Raw genomic sequence first — 18,703 nt, 5'->3', positions numbered from 1 at the left:
TGTCTACTTTAAATGCATTGGAAAAATTCATTCCTACATATCAAAATGCCGGGGAATAAATGTTGAATTGAAACAATAAATAACCAAGGGCGAGATATTGGGGGTGAAAATTGCACGTCAGGAGAAAAACAATGTAAACACTCTTTGCAGAGAAGTGTTTAACCCACAACCAACACCCGCCGTTGCTCTTGGTGAAATCATTATCTACCATTACCATCATTTTCTATTCAGGGATATTTGTCAATGAAGGTTCGGTGAAAAGACCCCTGAAAGGAGTCCTGATAATCAATACTCGTTTGCTCGAATAGCACGGGTCAATGAGCACACAGCGTCCCGTTCACAATAGCAACCGACCAGTGGCGGAGAATTTAAATGTACACAACTAGTCCTCTCTTCTCAATAACACTGTGAGTTTCGTGCGTACAAGAAGAGGAAGACGGGGTGTTGCCATCATTTAAACTTGCAGAACATGTTTTGTCAACAATAAAGGTTCATTGGACGAGTATAAAGAGGCTACAGAATCATGGTAAGTTATCACCAAAAATTAAATTGGGACAAATATTATTTCACTGTGTGGTTTACATTACAATTAAGCAGACTCATATAGGCCTACAAGTATGGGTCTAGACTAGAGTGACATTACCAGAGCTGCCAACCTGAAGATAGGTTTCAGTATCTGAAAAACTGAAAATCGGTATTTTCAACGAAATATCATAGAACGACACATAAAACTGAAACAGAAATCGGTATTTTGCATGAAGCCATCAGTATTCTTCTCATTGTTCAATTCTTAATCATGTAAATACCGAAAATGAGTATTATTTTGCAACTCTGCATTACATTGTAAAAACATGAAGCATAAATTGCATTTTATTCAGTTTCCAGGAAAATAATATTTTTCACGAGCCTCCAATACCTGGTTAATGGGGAAATACGGCGAGGCATAGAAAACATATAAATCGTTTATATTGAATCTAACAATTTTTACGATCGTCAAAATTAAGAAGTGTTAATGTAAAATGACGTTGTGACGTTTAGACGTCATGGTACTATTCAAGTGATATGATACTTGTACCTATAGCTGCATGACCCCTTGGCAATATCATAAAGGCCTCCTTAAAGTGAGAAACTCACTTTAAGAGGCCGAGATTCTCCTTGACTTTTGAGGACGGTATTTCAATCAATTATACACTGTACATCCGACCACCAATCTTTCGGATATTTCTGTTGTGTTTGTTTTGTAGTTCGTATGAGAATTTGTATTGCTCTCAAATTATCATGACCAGAGCAATTCTAGAAGTGAAGTTAAAATCAGAGTCTTAAAGGGATGGACCGGGCTGCAAATAGTTATATCTTATAATACATAGAGTAGAATTCACTGAGCAGAAATGCCGAAAATGTCATCAAAATCGGATAACAAATAATAAACTTATTGAAGTTTAAAGTTTAGCAATATTTCGTGGAAACTGTCGTCATTAATATTCATTAGTTGGGATGATGATGTCACATCTCCACTTTCCGTTTTCTTATGTTATTACATATTATTAAAAATCATTTTATTAAAATCATTATATTTTCATCATTTATACTTGTGTGAATAATATGTCTCCCTTATAATGAAATAAGGTGCAGCAATGAATATCTTATGCACTAAATCAGTTGTTAATCCAATTTTTCTAGTTCTTGGAGAAAAAAATGAATAAACCTAATTTCATGTAATAAAATACAAAAGAACAAGTGGAGATGTGACATCATCAGCCAACCTAATGAATATTCATGACGACCAGTGGCGTAGACAGGTCCTTAGACCTGGGGGGGATGATCCCTAGCTGGGTCATACTATATATATATATATATATATATATATATATATACATAATTAATATATAAATATAAAGAATGAAGGAGATAACGTACTCGATAAAAACAAAATATCATGGGCCAAAGCAGACGAGTTAAAGATAACAAAATAACACGATCTGCCTCATGGATTATCTCGTGTGTCTTTTAATCACTTTGCTTTCAGCAATAAACAGGGCATCCAGTAATAAACAAACTTCCTTACACATTTTTCATGGCAGTAATCTTTTGTTTGATTAATGACAATGAGTAAAGATGATCATAAGAGAAATGTCATTTGTCGGATGTCTAGTTATCATCTTGGTCATGACAGTCCTGCTAAGCATGATCTAGAATAACTAGTATTCCTTATTTTACTAGTATAGTAGTATACTCTTTTAAAAGTAGCGATATTGTTAATGATCAAACGAATGAATCAACAACTAAAGGAATAAACAAATAAACAGCCAAATAACTAAAAAAAATATCAATTACAATTATAGTAAAAGGGGTAAAATAAAAAAAGCTCAACATTATATTTCTTATCCACGTGCAGATATGCGGACACTAAAATGATAAGCACACTCTGTTTAAAATTACCATGATTACAAAGGCTTGATTGAATTAAGTATGGAAATGAAATAAACCTCACCGGGTTGTCGGAAGTAAGCTGTATAGAACTTGTTATAATTTCGATTCATTTCTTATTATGTACCTTGTTATGATGATTATGATAAAAACATAGGTAAGGAAATGTCAGTTTATAACCTTCAAACCTAGAAGACTGCGCACGTACAGAAATCACTGGTATAAGTAATTCCAAAATACATTGCGCCTCGACTTACTTCTTCTTGAAACTGGAAGACGTTTATTTTCACCCAATATAGTTATGCAAAACAGTCCTTAACAGTAAAGGATTATAATGCCCAACATGAAGGAAAAACAGGCATACTAATGCTTCATATGGCAGTATCAGGTAACACGCTCGAAAGGAACATACTTGCTAAGTTCCTATTCTCTTGAACGATTCAATAATCAGTACATGTATAAGTACAAAAGTATGAACGCTAACTTAGACCATAAATTAATCTTATCCATGGATTGATTCAATCTGCCTTCGTGAATTAAGGCATGTCTATATATTGATTCATTTGATTGATTGTACCTTCTTTGAAAAGCGCAAAGTCACGGTACTCTGAAAAAATTAGTGAAATAGTTCACTCTTTAAGGAGTGAATATATGAAAGAGTGAATATTGAGTGAAAAAAACCTCGGATATCACTGAGGCCATCCAAAATTTGCACTTTCATTCCAAAATCATTCATTTACTAATTCGCTCCTTAGAGACTGAAAATTTTCACCTTTCCTTTGCAAAGTAGGTGTTGAGGACATGGCCAGCAGGGAAAAGGGTCAGTGTATGTGTATAGGTAATTTCTTATTAATTCGTTTGAACAGTGTTAATGTGTTATGAAAGCAATTGCTCTGAAAGGGAGTGATTAAACGACACTTTCTTAAATCTGTAATGAAATATTTTGAACTTATCTCCTTTGCAAATACATAATTATTATAAGGAAATGTACTTGGTGAAACTCTGAATAACGATCCTTAAATGTATATGACGACGCAAGACAGTTGTTATTACTTAAAACTTGCAAGTTGTAAATGCATATAAGATGATTGACTCTGAATAAAAGTCCAATTTTGATCATGTTTGTCATTGCTGTACGTTATGATTATTACTGCTATTATCATTGATTGATTTTAACTAGCATTCATTGCTTTATTACTGTATAGTTTTGCTTCTTCCCCCACAGAAACCTGGGGGGGGGATGATTGTACACACCATCCCCCCACCTAAAATTCTGGGGGGATGCATCCCCCCCCCATCCCCCCCCCCCCCCCCCCCGCTATCTACGCCCCTGATGACGACTGTTTTCACAAAATGTTGCTAAACTTTAAAATTCAATAACTTTGTTATTTGTTATCCGATTTTGATGAAATTTTCGGCATTTTGCTCAGTGAATTCTACTCTATTAAGTTATACATACTTTCAGCCCGGACCATCCCTTTAAGCGTACACATATGTTGATCATACTAGATGAATAATTGCAAGAGTGGCAACCAAGCAAGCGACTAGGAAAGCTTAATAAATGCCAAGCCCGGCGCAATTTGGGCGATAGTATTGAACGTCGTATGCGTATGCTACTAAACATGAAGACAAAAGGTATAAGAACTTGTGAAAAAATAACACCACCATGAAAACTTTTTTTCAAAAGTATAGATGAGTTTGACCAACAGAAAGAATACGAGTGAAAAGAAAAAAGTTTTCAAACAGGATTAATTAGTGAAGGAAAAAGGGCATTAACTTCCATCAGATCAGGGTTCAATTAAGAATTTGTAACATACAAGGAAGCATCCACTCCCTGCTATCCAAACGGATTACTCCCCTGTGACCCCTCCCCTCCACATCTGTACTTGGATGTATATTAACTTTGCTTCATTTACTTTACAATTTAAGTCAATACCATTATTATTATCTGCCGTGTGTCTGTTTTCTTAAGGCGTGTTACCAAATCACACACACAAAAAAAAACGTTGAAAGCATCATTGTCATAGACCTATGTCCACAACATGAAAGAAATCGTTGTGAAAAAATCACATGATATTGATTCAATTTTATTGTTTCGGACAAAACTCTGAGTAACCTCTGTAATTTAGGTTCGCTTGAATATATTTCACAACAACATTTTCAAAGTTTTTATTTGTTATCCAGAAAATTAGCACCAATTTTATTCATTTTCTGATACAGGATCTGTCTGCTGATTCCCCTAATTTCCTCTTGAACGATCTGTCACCTCGAAAGAACCCTGTAAAACTGAATGTTCCTGCATCGTTTGGCCGGCGTTCTCCTCTCAAACCTTCTGGCAAATCTTCATCTTTCATCAGCAGCTCTCTCAGTTCCATCCACGGCGGTCGCGTTCTAAAGGAACTCAACTCATTCCGCAATCAGGGTCTCCTCTGCGATGTTTCCATTGTAGCCAATGGGACCAAGATTGACGCTCACCGAACCATACTTGCAGCAAACAGCAAATATTTGAGAGATCAGCTTCTGAGGATTGCTTCAAGGGGAAAGTCGCCGGTCAACAAACCAGAGATTCAGTTAGATGGGATATCTGTCGGAACACTCCGTTCGGTGACATCATTCATGTATACATCTGAGCTTGGTGAGGACTGTTCCATAGAGCACATCTTAGATGTCTTCTGCGCTGCAGTTAAACTTAAAATGCCAGAACTGAAGCAGCACTGTGTAGAACAAACCAGGACCTTGCTCAAACCTGACACATACCTCCTTGCACTGAGACAGGCAGGGAAGGCTGATTGTGAGAAAATCACAACAAGCATTGAGAAATATATCGCAGAGAATTTCACGCTACTTGTCAATAGCAGTGATGACTTCTTGAACATCCCGGCTGCTAACATCATGGCTATCAGTCAACTTGAAGAGTTTTTCAAGAATGGTTCTGCAGCAGAGTTGCTTCATGCCCTGATATCTTGGATCAAGAGTGACCCTGAGGCTCGAATACAGCATACAGAACCTTTACTTGACGCGATCCGCTTCCATGATATTCTCCCGTCAGCCATCCGCGCTGAGATCTCTTCCATAGAATCCAACCTGGTTAGACTGGAGGATGCGCCACTGAAGCAGAAGCTGTTATCATGCATTGCCTCTCATACTCAAGACTGCATTCGCCCTTCTCAGATGACCCAAGCCCCTGGGAAGACATCATTCCTGTTGGTTGGTGGAGATGATACCACTGGAGCTCCAATTGACAGAACCTTTACATTCAATCCAATGGTAGGAGACTGGACAGAAGGAACTCAAATGCCTATTTGTAGGCTAGATCATGCCAGTGCTGTTCTCAATGGTCTCCTCTATGTTGCAGGTTAGTATGAAGGGTTCTCTGAAATCAGTTCTTCAGTAGACCTACTGTAAGAAGTGGTGCCAGAAAACTGTAAGAATACAGTTGAGGTTTGAGGCAATTATCTACTTTTGCCCTTCTCCACTCAGGTGAAGTACATGGGTACCTGGTAGGAAGTAATTCCTTGAATACCTGAACAGCACATGATCACGATATTAAGCACTATATGTTGCACATCACTTTTTTCATTATTATATGAGAGGCAGTAAATTGTGTAAATAATGGTCTGCCCCTCGAATCCCCTGTCTGATCAGGATGCTCAAGCTATATATGCAATGACAATGAGGAAATCCTGGGGCTTTTCTTTATGCATTCATAAGTTCTCATTACCAAAAATCCCGGAATAACATACAGTCTAGTTGATTGTGTATATAAATATACAATAAGTATTTTGATGACAAGATAAAATTAATGTACAGGCAGCAAGTTTGACTTTGTAAGTACACATACACATTGCACAATGATATTTCTAAACAAGTCTTTCAGATCCTTGTCCTAATTTTCTACTACTTATCATCTCTCTTGTCTTTATTATGCACAGGAGGCCAACACTCTGCACACAGCAAGGCAGCAGACAGCATTGGTACTGTCCATGCATACGACACCAAAACTTCAACCTGGACACAGTTATGCCCCATGCAGAAGCGCCGCGCTGTCTTCACCATGAACAGCCTCAACAATCGACTGTATGCAGTTGGGGGGAAGAATGCCCATGGTTCCCTGGCCAGCGTTGAATTCTATGACCCTGCCTCGGAGACGTGGACCTACGTAAGCCACATGTACACAGGACTGTTCGGGCATGCCAGTGTGGTCCTGGATGACAAGATATACGTCACAGGTGGAGTCGTTGCCGGGCGTCACTTCACCAACGCCCTCCAGTGCTACCATCCCAAGTCTGACAAGTGGATCCACATGTCTCCCATGTCATCAAAAAGAGCGTTCCACATGATGTGCACAGTTGGAGGTAGGCTGTATGTCTTTGGAGGCAACACGAGAAACTCATCTGCTAAGCGGATAGACTGTGAGTCTATGGAGTGTTATGACCCTGACACAGACAGATGGGAGACCATCGAGAACATGCCACGTCCCGTGTGCTTCGCAGCAGCCGCAGCATTGGAGGATAAAATCTACGTGTTCGGAGGTTACAGCGGTAAGAAGGCCAAACGCTATGCAGACATACAATGCTTTGACATCCAGAGCAGAACATGGTCCCTGGTTGGTCAGCTGCCAGACCCTATCATGAGGCTTTCAACAAGTGCTTTACAAGCACCATCTGCTCTGATAGTTCATTGACCCTTTCAAGACTTGGAAACAAAACAGTAGAAATCAAATGCAACAATCAGTCTTAACTTATGTTAAAAGGCAAACAACTGCTGATCTTCATACAGGTCAAATGCCTACCCTTCAGGGATTTGCTTTTTCACTTACTGTTCTTGAAATGTATAGACCTTGTTACTACATCATGAAGGCAAAAATTTTAAGGAAATGTGTGAATGGCAATGTAGACACATTGGGAGCATTTCATTGAGCTACTTTCACTTAAAACTAAAATCTTTGCATGTGATTGGCTGGAAGCTAATTTGTCAGTAAAAAATCGGTGACAAGGTGCTTGATGAAACAATCCCAAGGAAAGTGATGACCAAAATCATCACAAAGCAACATTTTAGTTAGTAAAACTACAACATTAGAAAAAAATACCATTTTTTTCACTTTTGTCTTGCAAACTGATATAGGAATCTTTCTAACAATCATATTGTGGATGTCATTTGACACCATATATTTCCCCACCTTTTAGTTGGCCTGAAGCAGCACCAGCTTTACACATTTTACAGAACAAATCTTGAGCACAAAATATATGATAGTGAAAAATGATTGATTTACAACTACTGAATTTCTAATAAAACTAAAATCCTTTAAAACGGATAACTGTAGATAAATTGATGAATGAATAACATTTTGTTTAATTTTGTTTAAATTTTTTTTATATATTTTGTTTAAAAATACACACATATAACTATGACTCATATATTTTGCTAATGTGTTTTATATATCATATAACCACTGACTGAAATTAACTATTTGAAACTTAATAATAAAATGTTTTTAAAAACTCAAGTGAACATAAGATTTATATCTCTTTTGTGAACTAATCAGCTTTTAATGATTTGTAAATACTACCCTAAATACACCTTTTCTGTTTAAAGGGGAAATTCACCCTGACAAAAAGTTTATTGTAAAAATAGCAGAAAAAATGATAAAAAATATTGCCGAAGGTTTGAGAAAAATTCACCAAATAATCAAAAAGTTATTAGAATTTCAATTATTTGATATGTGATGTCATATGCGAGCAGCATACATACATAGCAAATGGTAAAAAATCAAATAAATGTCATTTTCTCAGAAAATTGAAAATGTTTTTTCACTGTACCTTTTGTATATCAATAGACAAATCATTTCACACTCGATCATGAATAGAAAACAAAATTAAGTCATCAGGAACCATACAAAATTTGAAATTCATGATTTTTATATTACATAACACATGGGGCAGCTGCTCGTTTATGACGTCACAAATCCAAAACTTTGAATTACAGTATAATAACTTTCTTACTTTATAACGGATTCTCCTCAAACCTTCACCAATATTTTTTACTATATTTTCTGCCTTTTTTACAACAAAATTTTCTTCAGGGTGAACTTCCCCTTTAACTCTTTGTGTACTGGGCCATGAACCCTAGCACTCTACTGTATTATTTTAAGGGAGGAAAACCATGCATTGATTGTCTGGGCATGAAATGCAAAGTTCGCGCAGCACCGAGTGTGCGAAGCACGCATGGAACTCTAATAAAGAACACGGAGAGCAGCAAGCAAATGCCGTTACAAAACTCAAATTCTGATAATTTAATTCACACAGCACAAGACTATGTAATAAATACATATGGAGAGAAGTGAAGGAACCTATCTATTACAAAAAATTGTTAAAATTCACATAACCTTTACATAATCAACCTAACAAGAATATTCAGTCATCGTGCTATATGATTTCATTTTTATATAGATTTTCAGCATTTGGCTGAGCCTTTAGGTCCATGTTAATTCTTTTCTTCTAACCTGCACTTTATCTTTTTGCCAGAAAATGAGTATTAGGTACAGCTGCCAAGATAGACTTAGTTCCCCTTTACTACACTTCAAGGTAAAAAAATGAATTACATCACACAGAACTTGCATTCAACCATGAACCTTGCAAGGACTGATCAAAATCATTATTACAAGAACATTTTGTTAACATGGCCTACCGGCTACCAATCATAATTGTTATTTCGAGTCTCTGAGTTGCTCGCAAGCCATTGAGTAGCTAGACCCTGATATATGCTTCACACTTCTTCAACAAACACTGTGACATGATCTAAGAATTGGATTGGCCTTATACACTTTGTCTAAAACTGGCTTGGCATTGTGGCATCACCTAGAATCCAAGCTCGACCCTGCTTCACTCTTCAACAACAAATACTGTGAGATGATCCAAGAATTGTCTTAGTCTTATATACACTTAAGGGGTGTTGCAAGAAAATATTTGCAATCAATTGCAAATCTTAAGCTCTGCTGTAATTTTACAATTGATACATTAAATTCTGCTGTAGCAAGTCAAATTGCACTTCTCGTTTCAAGAAACAGATTGGCAATCAATCACAAATTTTTAAGCAGTTACTAAACATCTGATTCATTTAGGGACCAAGAATAGACTTGCAATTGATCGCAAGTTTTTCAGTGCAATGCCCCATCAGTTTAAAAGTGATATAAAGGTGTTGTGATATTGCCTGTAATCCAAGCTACAAGGAGGAAGTTCCGAACTGATGCAGATGTTCAAGGTTTGAGCCATGACCATGTCCTTTGCATGGCGATATTCAAGGTCGGTACCAAGCGTAGGTAATCATACAAGATTGAAACACAGGTGTACAAGCTAAATGCACAAAGACACACACCCACTGATTGGTCTTCTTCAAGATGGGCTATTGCCGTTATCTGCATTCAGGCTTAACCCATTATGGTTCCAACTTTACAATTGTCAGAAGATCTAAAAAAGGCCACTTGGGCTAACTATCACCACATTTATCTGGTCTTATTATTCTTTTCATCATAGTCTTGAGCTGAGAAATCAGCTCAAGTATGTTAAACTGAAAGGATTACCAAAATTGGATATTAAACCAAATATTACGCCAACCAAAAAAAATCAACTACTTGAACTGTATAATTGAACTGAATAATAGAATAATGATGAACTGGATCCAGTCACATAAAGGATACCATTATAATAAGTTTGCCATCATTGGTAGCTTCCATGGTGAAGATTCTCTACAGTCGATCAAAATTAAAGATTCAATTGAAAGTTATCAATGGATGACACAGTTACCATAATGTTACCTTTAACACAATGAGGCCCTGGTTGTTAGCAAAATGATGTTAGACCATGCAGAGTTCAATTCACTGTTAGAACAAGTGGTTATTGATGAAACAAGAGTGTACCTATCAATCCTTCATCTTGCAGTCGGTAGAACGTCGGTGATATCGTGGGTAAACTGTCAATAACTTTCTTCAGGTAATGGATGTATCTTCGCTAGGTTCAGATGGGTTATTTTCAAATATCAGATCTGTGTAATAAAATAGAGACAATTGGGGTATTGTGAATTATCCAAATTTATATTCAATTCAGTTTTATGTAAAAATCTCAACCAAAAGTTAATATCTGGGGCCCGTTGTAGAAAGAGTTGCAATCAATCGCAACTCTAAAAATCATTTTCAACTTGGTTTTCAACCAATCAACAGTGTGCATTTGGGACTTACGATTGATTTTTTTGACTTGCGTTTAAACAAATCTTTCTGCAACGGACCCAGGAGGGACAAAGAAAGTCAGGATACCTAATTAACAATAGAAAAATCTTGGTCTGCATGAAATAATTAATTGCATATATACACTTTATAAGAAGTCTCTAAGTTCTATACAGCAATGTAGCATATTAATTAACCTGGTGTTAGCAGAGCAGCTATAACACGCACTACATTTCCAGGAATAAATTCCTGACAGGTACCCATTCACCTAACCAGGGTTGAGTGCAGCAAAATGTGGGAAAATTTTAGAGGAAGGAAAATACGCCATGGCTGGAAATCAAATCCATATCTCTCAGAATGAAAAACAAGAGTCAAAACCACTATACCACAATGCCCTCACATTAAATAAGGTATATCAAATTCTAGAAGAAATTGTCACGATGTGATTTTAGCCAGGTGGAATTGTTTAAATTTTCAATGTTATCAGCTCACCATTGTCATTGTACAGCACTTCTTTGAGATACAAGCCATGAGCAGGAGCCATTGTAGTACCATGCATGTGACTGTTATCACATGACTGCAACATGGTTGTGATGTCAGAGGGCGATATACGACCAAGACCAACTGCGACTAATGCTCCTGTCATTCGACGAATCTGAGGAACAGAAAAAAATCAGAAATAAGTTGTAAGCGTCATGTGTGATCTTCTGTCAAAATCTATACAAAACTTGAATAATCCATGCATATCAATGGCACGATACATGAATTTTATACATATAGGAGAATTTTCCAAAACATTCCTCCTTTTAATAGAGAGGATACTCACAGTTGGTCTCTAATAGCTCTATGGTTGGTCTTAACATATAGCTTTTAAGATAAACTATTAATAATACAGAGAATTAATTAGCCTATAAGTTTATTTTTATAAGGAAATAGAAAATTTTAAGAGGAAAAATACTAAGTTGCTACTAGGTAAAATATATTTCAGGAGTATAACTGCTCAGAATGTTGAATTGTGGGTAAGGAAACTGGCAAGATTTGAGGATTTGAGGTGAGGCTATACAAGGCTTTAAAAGGAGTGAGGGAGACAACAAATTACCCCCCTCCCCTTGCAATCCACTCAACAGGCGGTTTCAGACCGCCTCGAAGTTCGCCAGTTCCAGGTATTCTCTGATCGGGAAATTTACCCCGATCAGAAAATACCAGGTATTTTGGTAATGTGAAAGCAAACTACGCGTAATTTCCCCGAAAGAAAATACCCGCTAAATAGTAGGTACTTGGCGAAATTACGAGAACTTTCGTGGGGATTTTTCCAAGGTCGCAGGTATTTTGGCGATGTGAAAGCAAATTACGGGAACTTTTATCCCAGCGTGTCATTGGGCGCGGCGGCGTGGGTGGCTGCTGGGCTAGTGATTTTGAATCTCCCGCCTTGCCTGCTTATCAGACCACACTGCGCATGCTCGTAACTTCGGGAACTTATCCCGAAGGATGTGTTTCGGGGCGGTGTGAATGCAGGAATAATTAACGGGTATTTTTTAGCCTTAAAAAGTTCTCGTAATTTAACGGGGATTCTTGTGATCGAGGCGGTTTGAAACCACCTTACTACAACTCTGATCTACAGTCCAACCAACCTGTCTGTATAAGAAAGATCTACTCTGAAAGGTGACCTCGAGAAATTCTAACCGAGCTTTCTCGTTACAGTGATGATCAAGGAATCCATGTGTTGTCCTGAAGTCAATCGTATTGATGGTCTTGATGGGGGATTTCTTGTCGTCACCTACGCTGGTACTCCTGAAGGCGGTGAAATCATGGGTACCAAGAAATCTCTCGGATGCTTCCTCCATCAATGGGATGTCAAGCCTTTTGTATCAAGAATATCCAAATCAATATCAACATGGTGTCAGATTTCTAGTTTTATGGGATTTATTTGAAGACCCGATTACCGTACGACGTGAAGCCAGTCCGTACATATATATAAATATCTTGTGATATTGTTGATGGTGACACAATATTTGCTACTGCGACAATTGCTCCATTTTGTCTAAGATATAGAGTTCAGGTTGCAAAAGGGTTTCAAGTTAGGTTTACGATAGGGTATATGAACTTGGTCATTCCATTATTATGGGGAAAATACAGCGGAGCAATTGTTGCTTGAGCAAACGCCATGGAACCCTTGTTGATACATCTCAGGATGACTAACATAAGGTTAACGGTATGCAGAAACAGTACTGGTATTTTTATAGAAGGGATAGGGTGGCCTGACAGAAAGTATTATCATATATTGTTACAAATCCTAGCACTCTTTTTTTTTCCTCTTTAATTTTTTTTGTTGTTGAGGGGCTTGTATACGTTTCATTCAGCTTGAACCCCCCCCCCCCTAAATATGCGTACACTACTGTTATAGACCATGGGGTCTCGAAAAGCACCCTAAACACGTAATTTCCATATTCTGAAAATGTACCACTTAACAAGTATAGTGTGAAACCCTTCCCTTAACAAGTATTGGAAACAAAATGATCCTCTTGGCAGATATTCCCTGAAATGAACCCCTAAACAAGTACAGGAATGTTTTATTGTTACGGGTGCTTTGGTCAACGGCTTTACCTTATTTGGTTTAGTACCTCGCTCAAATCGGACTCTAAACACGAAGTGCTGGGGCAAAAAGGACATCCTTTATATCACATTTTAATTTTGTTTTATTTTCCCCGCAAATTTGACCATAAACACGTAATTTTCCTAGCGAAATAGATACCCTTTTTTCATTATTTTTGTGTTTTTGACACCCTTATCACGTTACGTACGCAACGTGTCCTATCGTGAAAGAGACATCTTTCACGATAGGACTTGGTCGCGCATGGTATCCACTCGTCAATGTAAGTGGGCCCCCCCCCCCCCCCCCGGGAGTAAATATATACCACACTCACCCTTGTTCGATGGCCCAGCACCTGTCCTTTTCAAAGACAGGCAGATGAATCTGTCTACATCCCAAGGCAAGGCGATAGAGGTATGTTCTACGCATGGCAAGATGTTGGCTGTGAAAGTTGTCTGGAACTCTCACAGTCTTGTTGATTCTGATCAGGGGGGAGGTTTCACAAATGCTAAGTGTCAAATGTAACATAACATTGCTCAGAAAACTGTATTTTACACATCAGCAAGTAGGGGAGAGTATAAATATTGTATGCGCATTGTCACTCCTGCATGGCTTTGAGTCCACCTTTCCTGGAAAAGGTAGAATACATAGAAGAAGGGGGAAATATATCTATTTTATACTGTAAGGATCAAAATCATCAAGTAGATCAGCTGAAGATTTTCCATACAACCCATTTTCTTCATATTTTTAAAATTATCCCTTACTGCTTAAGATATGCTTGCTCACTTCTGTTAAAAACCGAATGAATCTGGGTGCAAACTTTACTGTGAAAGGATTTCAAAAATTAAGTTGTAGGCTTGACCGCTACCTGATATCCTGACGCTGTAGTTTCTTGTTGACGGCCGCTGTGATGCTTTCTGGAGGTATATCCCGAGGTTCACCGGTTCTCTTGGACCTGAAGACCATGTCAAAATGAGCTGTATTACACAAGGCATGGACTCCGGAGTCTGTTCTGCTGGAAACATGAAGACGAACAGGATCTACCGGTCTCAGCTCGTCCAATGCCTCCTGCAGGTGACATACCAAGAAGATGAGACTTGAGTTACAATAGCTACAACAGGATTAACAATGGAGCTTTGCAGTTCTCAAGTAGTAGAAGAGACAGGGGCACAATTATATAATTTTGAAATCATCATCATTATCCCGCTTTCATTTCTTGTTTTTATTACTTATGTTATCATCCTCATCATCACCATTGTCATTATTACTTGTATCATTATCATTGAAAACCATCATTATCACCATCATGATATCATCATTATTATTATCATCCTTATTCATTACAATTACTATTATTTCTATTCTTATTGTTTTATTGTCATTATTATCATTGTTATAATTTTAAAGAATAAGTAGGCCTATCATTATCATAACTATCATTAAAAAGTAAAATATGATCCTGATTAACAGAGTATCATGCCATGCCCCATGCAGTGGACAAATTACGATACCCATGGCTGATCTGTAAAAAAAAAGCTTAGCTATTGATCATATGGATTATGGGGATGATTTTTATGATTGATTGCATGGAGTACAGTCCGACCTCTTTTATCTGGCCTCCCCTTATCCGGATCTCTCTGTTATCCGGACGCACACTTGCCAAGATTTTTTTTCCAATTCAACCATCTAGTACGTAGGGAAATGAGATTTCAATCTAAACTCAATCCTATATGCAAACTAACTTTGATTACACATATTTTCCAATATATAGTCTACCAATAACAACATTATTATTCATGACAACATCTCACCCAGATCACCGGAAAAACTTAGGCAGGATAATTTTCCCAAAAATCAGGGCGCAGCGCAAACATTTTGTCACATTCTATTTTAATTTCCCGGAGAAAAAACAACACATGTATGTCTCACTACCGAGTTACGGACAGCGCCATCTATCATGTTTGAGCCTACAGTCAGTATGCAGCTGCGTGTATTTAATATTGGGTCTCCCAAATCCGGATTGGTGCTGGTCCCAACGTGTCCGGATAAGAGAGGTCGGACTGTATGATCTGTAATCAGCTTCACTATCAAATGCATGAATAGCCAACTTTATGTTACTGGGCCTTGGTCGCAATATGAACTTGGAATATAATTTGGTTCTGGATTTAGTTGGGATTGCTTACTTCAAGTACATTTTGGACACCAATACACCTTTCTCCAGCAGCTGAATGACCAGTTGTTCTAACAACACCCCTAAATATTAATAAAAGAAACAATTTAAGTTCATTACGATCACATTATAATAATTATGAGTTCATCAATATGATCGCATAATGAACTAGCCCAGCCTACGGATCCCTGGGTTGCAGTATGCATAGGCCTATATCATAACACATATACAGTAGGCCTATATATTTGCACGAGGGGGGGAGGGCAGTCAAACGTACTGCTGTACACATGCATGATCAGATTATTTCCAAAAACTGGCCCCTAAATGAGTTTTTCCTCTGTGTGCAAAATAGCCTCCTAAACAAGTTTTTCTTAGGCTTCATTTACACACTTTGACCCATAAACAAGTTGTCGCCAGAATATGGCCCTAAACAAGTTTTGTCTCGGGCCCAAAATTTTTTCCGAAACGAGGAAGAAAAGCCCCAAAGAAAAAGCTTGGGGAAAAAACATACCCTAAACACATAAGTTTATGACTATAAGTCTTAAAAAAAAAGCTTTGGAAAAAATACCCTAAATTAAAATTGAACCCGCGATTGATCATTGACCAGTCTTTAATTCAAAACCACCTTTTTTTTTAAATCTGTGTTTTTGATACCTTTGACGAGTGCACACACAGCCCACGTCCAAAACTGAAAAACATCCCTTTAAACTTGTGTTTTTTTGGTCACGCATGTGTACAGCCAGAACAAACCCACTAGGACTATGGTATGCCAACGCTGTACACAGCACACAATTTAAAAAATCATTAAAATATCACTTTTGTGACCAACAGTTCTAATTTCCATACAGTTGCAATTTATATTTCATTAGTAACTCAGGAGTAATTTTTGTATTCACCAGAGCGCTCGAAAACTTGAATTTTGGGCATATTTTTGTGTACGCCCTCTACTGGTGGAAAGAAATATGGCAAGACAATTGTAGATTTTCAATTTCTATTTTTAATTAAGAAAAATATAAATCAAAGAATCAAATTTACTCAAGAGCCAAGTTATATGATGAAGCGAATAGCTGTATTGGAACCTGACAGTGTAAAAAAATCGGGACACCAAAAAATCAAGCATTTGTCCCGAGGAAAAAGAGAAAATAAGCCAAACAATGCCAACCTTATTTCACCACACAGGGTCAGGGAGGAGTAACAGAAAACCACTCATTCAATGAACAAGCTTTATAATCACTCACAGTATTTCAGAAATAGAATGAGCTGCATGGTAATATAATATTAAGACAAGTCTCCTTATTGGCAGATCTCGCTGATGCAATAAACCACTAACGTAAAATAACTGGAAAATCAACGAAAAAAAAACAGGGAACTAAATCATATTGCAACTTGTGAATGTGTGATTGTGAATTATTAACAATACCAACTGCCGGCTGCATCGGTGGGACCCGCCAGGATTCGCGGCGCGGCGCCAGGAAAGAGCTGGTGGTGGTGGTGCTGGTTGCATTGCTCACGTACACACAGCACAGTCACTCATTCAATGAACAAGGACAGGTTACACTCAGTCATTTCGTTTTCAGAATGAGCCAGAAGCGGCATAACTCAGGACAACAGATAGCTGATAGGTATCATAAATTTATAAACAAATAAAAATTTCGAAAATCATACCTATATCTTGTTCCAATGTATTGAAAATAAACGAGAAAACGTCCCATTTTTACAACGGTGCGGTAGACACGAACACATGCACGATCCGACGTTAGCAGACTCCATAATAATATATGGAACGCCAAAGAGCAACATATTAATTTATATTGTTCATATTTATCTTCTGAATTAATCGCAGTTTATAATATAACTTATAGTTTTCTTTGATATCTTAATCTATATGATATGCTTTTCTTTTGGTATAAATCTCTATCAAGTATTCCTCTTTTGAATCATATTCGTCTTTTTTATATTTTCAATCTAGCCTTCTATTATGACGAATGCGGGGAGGCCGGGGCGTGGATTTTGTCTCGTGTTTCTAAATTTTTCTTAAAACTCTCCAAATAAACAGGTGGCAAAAAACTTTGGCAATATTGGCAACTTCGAGGGTAGCAACTGCCCACCTTCCCGCATTGGTACGCACGCCCATGATTCAGCATCGCGTCTCCATCTCTACCTTCATCATCTTCTATCTTATCATCGATGTTGTAAGACGAAGCCTATAGCTGTTCATCGATCACAGTAGAAATGTATATTGCTGCTGTAGCTCTCATTCAGACAAAGTTAGATGCGACCTCCACGTCCATGCCAACATCAGGGGCCCGTTGCATAAAACTTTTTACCTGAGAAAACTCAGGTTGTTTTTACCGGAGTTTTTGCCCTGTGTTAAAGTCAATGGCAGAAATCAGACTAACCTTAGTTTTCAGTTTTTACCAGAGTTTTCTCAGGTAAAATGTTTTATGCAACAGACCCCAGTATGTCCGAAGGAGAGCAGCAATAGACATTTCTACTTTGATCGATGAACAGGCTTCGTCCGGCCTACAACATCGTTGGAGTAAACTAAACTAATCATCATCGTTGCCATCATCATCATCATCATAATCATCCGCTCATTGCCATTACATTCATTCACATCCGATCACCACCACCATCTTCATCATTATCTTCTTCTTCATCACCATCGTTGGCATCATTATCATCACTGTTAGCATCACGGCATTATCATCATCACGGCATCATCATCATCATCATGAGCATCGTCATCTTCATCCTATGATCATGATGATCATTATCTTCCTCTTCTGCTCATGATCATCACCATTATCATCATCTTGTTAATAGTCATCATAATCATCATTATTTCATCATTATCAATTTTATCGTTATATAACACAACCACCGCCAAAAATTTGTAACCAACAACATCACCACCAGGGAGGGGGGCACTTACATTGACGAGTGGATACCATGCGCGACCAAAAAAAACACGTAAAAAGGGTGTCTTTTTGACGACAGGGCACGTTACGTACGTAACGTGATAAGGGTGTCAAAAACATAATGAAAAAGGGGTATCTATTTCGCTAGGAAAATTACGTGTTTAGGGTAGAATTTGCGGGGATGATAAAACAAAATTAAAATGTTTTAAAGGATGTCCTTTTTGCCCCAAAACTTTGTGTTTAGAGTCCGATTTGTGAGAGGTGTAGAACATGGGGTCGTACTAAACCGAATAAGGTAAAGCCGACGACCAAAGGACATTCCTGGATACTTGTTTAGGGGTTCATTTCAGGGAATATTTGCCAAGAGTATCTTTTTG

The 18,703-nt window shown here is 37.7% G+C and overlaps 2 protein-coding genes across 2 annotated transcripts; one reads left to right on the top strand and one right to left on the bottom strand.

Moving 5' to 3' along the window:
• The first annotated feature begins 372 nt into the window (after positions 1-372).
• LOC121427443 (kelch-like protein 26) lies at positions 373-7,463 on the top strand. The gene is made up of 3 exons (XM_041623832.1): positions 373-526; positions 4,648-5,782; positions 6,360-7,463. Exons 1-3 carry the CDS (start codon positions 524-526, stop codon positions 7,109-7,111), a joined length of 1,890 nt encoding a protein of 629 aa, XP_041479766.1. The 5' UTR covers positions 373-523; the 3' UTR covers positions 7,112-7,463.
• A 1,673-nt stretch (positions 7,464-9,136) lies between these two features.
• On the bottom strand, positions 9,137-17,179 carry LOC121427775 (tRNA pseudouridine synthase-like 1). The gene is made up of 7 exons (XM_041624331.1): positions 17,071-17,179; positions 15,419-15,488; positions 14,104-14,303; positions 13,570-13,716; positions 12,277-12,505; positions 11,138-11,300; positions 9,137-10,467 (listed from the first exon to the last, which is right to left on the bottom strand). The coding sequence occupies exons 1-7, from the start codon at positions 17,115-17,117 to the stop codon at positions 10,412-10,414; spliced, it is 912 nt and encodes a 303-aa protein (XP_041480265.1). The 5' UTR covers positions 17,118-17,179; the 3' UTR covers positions 9,137-10,411.
• Positions 17,180-18,703: the final 1,524 nt, after the last annotated feature.

This window comes from Lytechinus variegatus, chromosome 14, assembly GCF_018143015.1.
Source record: "Lytechinus variegatus isolate NC3 chromosome 14, Lvar_3.0, whole genome shotgun sequence".
Taxonomy (NCBI): Eukaryota; Metazoa; Echinodermata; class Echinoidea; order Temnopleuroida; family Toxopneustidae; genus Lytechinus; species Lytechinus variegatus.
Note: the sequence above shows the minus strand (reverse complement) of the source record. Positions and strands in the feature narration are given on the sequence as shown.

Excerpts from the sequence above, each read along its gene's own strand:
- LOC121427443 (XM_041623832.1), top strand. Across the intron at positions 5,783-6,359 it reads TGGTCTCCTCTATGTTGCAG|GAGGCCAACACTCTGCACAC; the intron begins GTTAGTATGAAG and ends TATTATGCACAG.
- LOC121427775 (XM_041624331.1), bottom strand. The coding sequence starts at position 17,117 with ATGGGACGTTTTCTCGTTTATTTTCAATACATTGGAACAAGATATAG. Across the intron at positions 15,489-17,070 it reads TACATTGGAACAAGATATAG|GGGTGTTGTTAGAACAACTG; the intron begins GTATGATTTTCG and ends ATTAATATTTAG. Across the intron at positions 12,506-13,569 it reads TGCTGGGCCATCGAACAAGG|GCTTGACATCCCATTGATGG; the intron begins GTGAGTGTGGTA and ends TTGATACAAAAG.